The sequence below is a fragment of the Mya arenaria genome, chromosome 8, assembly GCF_026914265.1.
Source record: "Mya arenaria isolate MELC-2E11 chromosome 8, ASM2691426v1".
Classification (NCBI taxonomy): Eukaryota; Metazoa; Mollusca; class Bivalvia; order Myida; family Myidae; genus Mya; species Mya arenaria.
The window spans coordinates 72,646,880-72,655,730 of record NC_069129.1 but is presented as its reverse complement, the minus strand read 5'-3'; the positions used below and the strand labels follow the sequence as shown (position 1 = coordinate 72,655,730).

At 36.3% G+C, this 8,851-nt stretch overlaps 1 protein-coding gene across 1 annotated transcript; it reads left to right on the top strand.

The window, feature by feature from the left end:
- The first annotated feature begins 2,019 nt into the window (after positions 1-2,019).
- Positions 2,020-6,934, top strand: LOC128242379 (60S ribosomal protein L13-like). Its single transcript, XM_052959511.1, has 5 exons — positions 2,020-2,038; positions 3,034-3,291; positions 4,220-4,393; positions 6,175-6,331; positions 6,824-6,934. Exons 2-5 carry the CDS (start codon positions 3,046-3,048, stop codon positions 6,889-6,891), a joined length of 645 nt encoding a protein of 214 aa, XP_052815471.1. The 5' UTR covers positions 2,020-2,038; positions 3,034-3,045; the 3' UTR covers positions 6,892-6,934.
- The last annotated feature ends 1,917 nt before the right edge of the window (positions 6,935-8,851 follow it).

Genomic DNA, 8,851 nt, shown 5'->3' with positions numbered 1-8,851 from the left:
GGACGAATAAATGATATTATTCATCCCAGTTATTAGTATAGCTGAAAGTCAAATAAGTATAAAGCATCTCTCGCATGTTATTTTGAGGTTTTGACTTTTTACTATTAAACATGTTGCAAGGCTACATTAAGACTTGGCTCATCAGCGTGCAGCCCCATGCGTGAAAGTTTAAACGTCATAGCTGGAATTTAAACCTAACCAATAGATGAGTTACGTTAACTAAGTGAGCAATATATTCAACCAAAGTGTGGTCGCTAAATAACATCTAAAACGTAACACAACCTACATATAAAAGAATGGTGACCAGCCTCAGTTATAAACCGGCTTCAAACAAATACCGGCATAATATTATCACTATAGATATCTAAAGAAATAAAAAAAACAGATCTGTACTGATTATTATCATAATTCAAAAATCTAGACACCATATGATACAATTGCAAGAGAAAAAAGCATCATTAAATTGATATCGTTGTCAACAGCGCATTAATTGTAGCTTACTTATTGATGTATCACATCGCCTACGTCATATTTAACTTTCTTAGTCTTTGCGTGTTTTCTAGTTCAAAATCTACTGGGATTGTCTACCCAGTAAGTTTTAAAAAGGCGTCGGTATATTTAATATGACAATCGTATCGTGTGACTTTCACATGCTAAAAATACAAACTATGGTTCCTCAAAAGAACGAACGGTGCGAGGAAGCGGAAAACTACGGCGAAACAACAAAGACACAGAACCCGACAGATAAACATCGGTGATGAAATTGATCAATGGAAACATTTGAAAGAGATTAACATTCCGCGCATTTTTTAAACGGGAAAATCAGTCCGCACTATATGTTTACGGGAGAACTCAGCTGAGACTGCGTGTGGGCCGATAAGATTGGTGCGTGTGTTCTTTAATCATGTAAATAATATATTAATAGCTCGTATTCTGATTTGTTTTATGAAAATATTGTATTTGCCGACCATCTGGGGTCTAGTCCCTATAAAGGAAATATTTCACAGTAGTCAGCACGAGCCGGGTATTACTTGTTATAGGGAAGGTATCTTTCCGTCGGATAAAACCTGTTCTCAAGGAAAATACATAAACAGACACATTTGATAAAATTTCACCTTTTTCATATTGCTATAATAACAAAAATAAAATGTTTGTGTACATTGTATACAGAGTTGCATTTCGATAAAGTTTGGTAAGAATGCAATAATGCTGCATTATCTCTGTGCAATTTTATCCATGCGCAAAGGACCTAATATTCAAATATCCCGGCGCCCGCTGAATATATAGAGTGGGCATGTTCCAAAAAAAGAAGAAATATTCGACAAGAGTATAGAAAGCCATATCTCGGCTATTTCGGGAGTATGGTGAACACTCATAGGGTTTGTGCCATAGTGTAGAGAAAGAGTTTCTTGACTAGTAGATACCGGTGTGTTTGCATAGGTGTTTTTTTGTGTGAATATAATTCAGTGTTTCCTGTGGATCCCGGAATGGCTTTGTTCCACACTGAAGACATGTATAGCTTCTAGTATCATATATAGCGATAAATGCTATCCGCGTTTAAATATAATTTTTCTTTGGTTGTTTTGTTGGCATCCAATCAAACATGGAACATCCACACACACGTTGCCCAACCTGATCTGTGACTTTGCAGCTTTAACATCAATGAAAAACATTGAAGTAAAGACACTAAACGACTTTATAGACAATGTTAAATAATATGAAATAATAATGCATATATTGTATTGATCTCTTATAATTTAAACTTCTGCTTCCGTAACTACTGTATCGGTAAAACTGTTATTTCGGTTTAGGTTCATCAAGGTAATTATACACCTATTGCAACAAAAAAGGAAATCCAATACATGTAGCTGACCCTGTTAATGTAACAAAGTGACAAAGCCCGCATACCCCTGTAAATCGGGCTGACATTTTGACTAGAACACGTTTCAAACACTGCAATACAAACATGACAACTCAATCGCCGTTTTGACTAACTGTAAATATCAACTTCCTTTTCCGGTTGGTTGTTGTGAGAAAGGTACTACTGAAATATTGAACTAAGATATCCATCGAATACTGCCTATCAAATGTTAATCAGTTCAGTCTGATCAATTTAATATATTTCTCAAAGCCTTGTGTATTGTCAGGTCGGAATATTTGTTGCTTTATTCGCAGACAGTAAAGATATAATATACGAAATGCATAGGATGTGTCCGAAATTCTGCATGTTGACATTTTTCAAAAACATGACAGAGATGTTAACAAAGCAATAAATATTTATCGGTTTAAGAAAATAAATTTTTAAACAATTTGATGTAGGTCTGTACGTCTTCTTGAATGTGGGCCTGTCAAGACCCATTTGTTATTATTTGTGATCTGTCAGGATGGAATTCAGTTGCATTGATTATGATCAGTCTGCATGAAGTTCAAAAGCCCAAAGGTCTGATACTCTCAAAGTGTCTCTTTTTAGTTTTAGACACAGAAATTTAAGTACTGCATATCTGCAGCCTTCACGGCGCAATAAGTTGAATGATTACTAAAAAAATCTGAAATGTCTACACACTTATATAAGCACAGAATGCAGTTTAAGCCCATTATTGTGTGCATCATCTGATCTTGGAAAAGCTTGTTTACAAGAAACATTAATACCACCATGCAAGAGGAAATAAACATTTTATTATACAATTAGTCGCAATATATATGGTTTACATTCCTTACAGTGCATTTTGGTGGTTCGTGGGAAAATTCCTGCTGCATTTCAAAAATATTTGTGCAAACTGTATGGTTCATAAATTTGTCCCTTAATTGACCAGGAATTGATATTTTTATGGAAAGTTGTTAATTCGCACCATTGATTAATTTGTGACAGACCATGAATTGATATTTTTATGGAAAGTTGTTAATTTGCACCATTGATTAATTTGTGACAGACCAGGAAATTCAATTGCATTGTGCTTGGTTTGAGATCTATAAATATATATGAAGAGTTCAGTTTATTCATGCATTACACTAAATATTTGTGTTTCATTTCAGCAGACAGCAACCATGGCCCCTAAGAGAAATAACATTATCCCTAATGGACATTTCCACAAAGACTGGCAGAGCCGGGTGCGAACCTGGTTTAACCAGCCTATGAGAAAGAAGAGGCGTGCAGTCAACAGAGCAAAGAAAGCCCGAACCATTGCCCCACGCCCTATGGCTGGTCCTCTGCGCCCAGTGGTTCGCTGCCCGACCGCCAAATACAATGCTAAGGTGCGATCTGGCCGTGGATTCACCCTCGAGGAACTCAAGGTGAGTTACAGTTGCGGGTTTCTTATTTTGTTGAATTAAGACCATATAAATTAGGTATGTTAAGATGTCTTGATGTTTTATGGATCGTTAAAGTTGTGTATCTAATTCATGAATATTTTTATAGTCTGAGGCATACTTCTTATTTTAAAGAAAAAAAATATAATGGCATTCTACACTAACAGTGTCCTGGGATCCTGAAAACACCTCACAGGTGTTCTGACTTGACACCATAATATTTTGGCAGAATGGTAGACAAAAAAAACAATACCAGTCATCGAAATTAGACTTTTGGATTAACAAGCCCTAATTCTTGTACTATTGCTTTGCATCAAAGTTTTGAACATGCCCTACTATATAAAATTCAAAATTAGATTAAGCCGGAAAGACATTTTACCAGTGCAGGGCTTGCGTGCTTGTGTAAATTTCGACCACTGCAATACCCATAAGGTTCTAGCAGACATCAATCAACAACTGAACAAAAATGCTAGTCAACATCTGGTTTCTTCTGGTGAAGAACACACTCAGCATTCAATTACTTTGTTATATTTTGGATGTAAACAGGTCAACATACACTAGATTTGAACCTTTAAACCTGCTTAAATTAAATTCCCGAAACCTGCAAATAAGCTCTGTTGCATGTCCAGTATGTTTCATTCACATGATTTTTACTCGTAGCTATTCATCCTAAGTAAAGACACAGAGTGGTGTCTGTCATCAAGATACGACACATTTCAGTTGTTTGTTTGTACTGCACTTTATTTGACTACATTAGGCATAATAAATTGTCACCTTCACTGCGTTAGCTTGTTCTTATTATCAACTTACTTCCACATTAGAGAGCTCATAGCTGCCTTAAAAGTTACGTTCTGTTTGAATTTTTATTAAGGCATGTTCTACTTGTCTCCTTATTAGCTTGTTCTTTGTTTAGGCCGCTGGTGTGTTCAAGAAGCAGGCTTTGACTATCGGCATTGCTGTGGACTACCGCCGTAGGAATCGCTCTATGGAGTCCCTTCAGCAGAATGTACAGAGGCTTAAGGAGTACAAATCTAAACTCATCCTCTTCCCCAAGAAACAGAGCAAGCCAGCCAAGGGTGATGCCACTGTAAGTTACATGATTCAGACTGATGCTTCATGTACTTTTTATTAGATCGACTATTCAAAGAATAAGGAGAGCTATCCTAGTCACCCGAGCGTCGGCGTAACCACTTATGTTAAAGTTTGGGTACCACCTCAATATTTTCAAAGTCCATTGACATCTGGCTTTGAAAGTTTGCACGCTTGTTCACCATCATTCCCCCAACCTGAACACAGGAGGAGATAACTCTATTAAGCATTTTTGTCAAAATTATGCCCCTTTTTCGACTTAAAATTTACGTTAAAGTTTGCGTACCACCTCAAATATTTTCAAAGTCCATTGACATCTGGCTTTGAAACTTCGCACTCTTGTTCACCATCATGCCCCCAACCTATACACAGGAGGAGGTAACTCTATCAAGCATTTTGACAAAATTATGCCCCTTTTTCTACTTAGAATTTATGTTAAAGTTTGCGTACCACCTCAAATATTTTCAAGTCCATAGACATATGGCTTTGAAACTTTGCACGCTTGTTCACCATCATGCCCCCAACCTGTACACAGGAGGAGGTAACTCTGTCAAGCATTTTGACAAAATAATGCCCCTTTTTCAACTTCAAATTTACGTTAAGTTTGCATCCTACCTCTTATATTTTCAAAGTCCATTGAAATCTGGCTTTGGTCCGAAACACCCAACCTACTTAATTAATCAAGTTATAATACCAATGTGTGTGTATACCACGTGAATAATTGCGTCATAAATGCTACGTCGGAAGGCAAAACTTTGCGATTGAAGACTTTTAATAAAGATAACTTCACCATTTTAAATGAAACGTAGCGCAGTCTACATCGCTTACGGAGCCCCATCCCTCAGTCTTTTACTAGAGTTTGATTGAGAGATTAGTTTCTTAAAACACTTCCGACAAACCTTTTCACAATACGGCTGTCTGACGGAACGCTGTCAAAACATGAGTTTGGAAACTGGTTTGTTGGAGTGTTCGATGAAACAAGTCACCTGATCAATCTCCGGAAATAAAACGAAGGCAGGACTGTTTTAGCAGGATAGACTGCTCTTTGTTTTAAGACTTCTTTTTAAGTAAAATGTAGCTTTCCGACGTAGCATATAATTATGAAGTAATTTATCATGTGGTATACACGCACTGATTATTAAGTCTTGCATATAATGCATATTGTGGCCTTCATAATGTAACTTGCATATTCTGATTAAGGTTTTGGCCGTAAGCGTGCACAAGGCAATATCTCCACAATAACTTATTGCATTGAAACTTTACTCAAGGACTCCCAACCAAGCCGCCTGCATGACTAATCAAGGCAGATAATAATGCATGTAATGCAAATAATGACTTTAGACTTAGATAATCTGATTTTAAAAGCTGTGAATAGTTGAGCATGCTGTCTATGACAGGTCTAGTAAGAATTAGCCTTTGGATAAACAAGTTAAGAATTAGCTCTGCAAACTTACCAGCCTAGATTTATGTGTAAAATAAATGCATAAGCAAGAACACAAACTAATGTTGTACAAGCATGATATATATCCAAAATAAAATAATACATTTACAGTCTGTAAATTACAGATATACAGATATAGTATATTTCATTCAGAATCATATATTTCATTCAAAATCATTCATGTCACAAAAGTGACATAGACGATACAAAATCATTCATGTCACAAAAGTGACATAGACGATACATTCGACCACTCGGTTGATTTTGTTAAAATGGTTTAAATAAAAGGCTTGTAAATCTTGTGGCTCATAATGACGTGCATTTTTTTTGTATTTTAGAGTGAAGAGGTTAAGATGGCTGTTCAGCTTAGCGGCCCAGTGATGCCAATCCGCACTGTTGTTCGACGTGAGAAGGCTGTAGCCGTCACTGACGACATGAAGAGGTTTGACCCCTACTTCTCCCTGAGACAGGCACGGGCTAACAAGAGATTGCAAGGTATGCCTATGGTCTTAACATTTACTTTCAAACACAGGTAGAGTAGGGCTTGTATTTATCTTGCAAATGCTGATATTTTCCTCAAAAACTGGATAGAAATGTTTCTTCCATTCAACAAATGGTACAGTTGTGTTAAATGGCTTTCTCGGCTCTCGAAATGCTTCAGCCCAGGAGCTTACACATTGAAACAGCATGAACCTGTCACATTCTTGTAGCAGTTTGCTTGTAGTATACATGGGCCATTCACAATTATAGGCATTTTGTCACATCTTCACTATTATCAAGGCTTAAAACCCCATTCTTAAAAATGTGAGGAAAAACGGGTCTAGCAGTTAACTTGTTGGAGTTGTTCGTACCTCTTGTACCAGTAGGAAAAAAACATTTAAGGCAGAATTGTGACACTCATAGGTGACAGCTGTCCGTACATTAGATATATCCGATTATAGGACCGTGTTCATATAGTTTCTGTACCATATTATCACTGTGTTGCAGGTTACAGAGAGAAGAAGGCCAGAGAAAAGGCAAACGAAGATATCCCTTCAGCCAAGGGGAAGAAGTAATGTTGTTCCTTGTACAGCCAGAAATAAAGAGAAAAATACCACACATTGCTTGCTTGTTGTGAAAACCATTATATATCTAAAACAATACATGAAGCACTACAATCATAACATGGATATCCAGTCTGATTAAATTCATATCCTTTTGGAATCATATGCACTGCAAGTAAAGATCATGCTCTTCTGTCAAATTGCATGCATATCTTCAGGTCTTGAAAAACTTAGTCCATTAAATTACAATTTGACATGATATGTTGAGAGTGAAATGTTATTATTGTCAGCTTTATAGTCCAATGTCTGATGTCTCTCCAGTCAGAATTAATAGGTCATACTAATAGTTCCTGGTTGTATCTTGTTTGAATTAATCTATGATCTTGGCAGCAGTCCATAGTTGCTAAAATAGAAGAGAGTTGCACATTTTTTCTCTGACTCGTACTTGGCGGCAATTTGCCATTTAGCACAATCGCTATCGGCACATGAGATGGCCCTGGTTTCTCATAAAATATTTTGTTGGGGACCACATTTAAGTCTGCAGTTGTGTAACCATGCCTGTTGTTAAGGTTTTTTACCATTATAAAATGTAGTTGCTAAAGTTTATAACATGAGAGTATGTTCAATTTCAACTACACATTTTTTCAAATTTTAACCTGCGTGTGCAGAAAATAACAGGAATTCCATTACAAGGAAAGACGAGTCATTTGCAAAACTGAACACCTTTACGGAATGTAGTACTTCTACTTCTATGACACTCAACTGAATTCGATCAACAGCAATACCGCATTATCATCATATAGAAGAAATCATTTCAGGCACATGAACACTTATTTGTTTACGGCATATTTTGAAACCAAACCCTATTGGGCATGAATTTGTTTGTATGAAAGTTCTTTTAACATTTTTGTAGGTAAAATGTGCACTTTCTCAAATACACATAGAAATGTAAATGTAATTATGCTTTTCAAAGATTGGCCAAAAAAAATATTTGCAACTTCGAAACACCCAGTTTTGCTTTGTGACGATTCCGTAACATTGCTAATGAACTTTTGGAATGTTTGTCTTAGACGAAACTAGTTTAATAATTTAGAATTAAGCATAAGCGAAATGTACTCTAACTTTTTTATTGTTCTCACCGCGGCTCGATGTATCTGAGCTTCGAAGTCCCGTCTGAAACCAAAATATATGGGGCTTAGTTTGTAGCAAGACTTCCTCTACCAAGTTTGTTCTTTTCTTGTTTATGACGGGAAGTCCTAGTCCTGAGATAGATTGCATCATACTTTGTTAGGTGTCTTGTATCGATTTTTGTTTCAAATCATGCAGCTTCAAATAATTCGATCTACCCCGGTAATTATGCCCACCGCGGCCCAAAAGATAAACGTAGCAGGTATCTGCTCTTCGTTTGGAAATGATCTTTAAACTAGTCTAGTTGAAGTCACCTGTGAAGAAACATTACGTTCTACCGCACTGACAACTAGTGAGTTCGTGTCTCCGTGGAAACACGCATACTTAATATCAATATAAAAGCAACTGTCATGGTATGGGCTACATGTGGACTTCTGCCCATATCTCTAGTACTTGACCGGTCAATTCATTAGCTCTCAGTATTTCTTTCTGTTTTATGATTTATGAATAATTATGTAAATGATTGTGTTATTCACGCAACATGCCGCAAAATATCGTTGACATTACATTCACGATAGGACTTGCATAAGGTAAGAATAATAGACTTTTATATTTGAGTATTACACGTGTCTTCGCTACGTTTGAAATTTAGAACGCTACAAACTACATTTCCGCATTTTCCATGAAGCACCTAGTTTTGTATTCTTCTATTTTATCGTGGAATTAAAATATCGAATGCTTATTGATGAAACTGATGATATAAACATGATAAACACAATTTTAAACATGAATTCTCACAAACCCTTATTACAACATTTTAGGTATAAAATCTTTATGATATCAA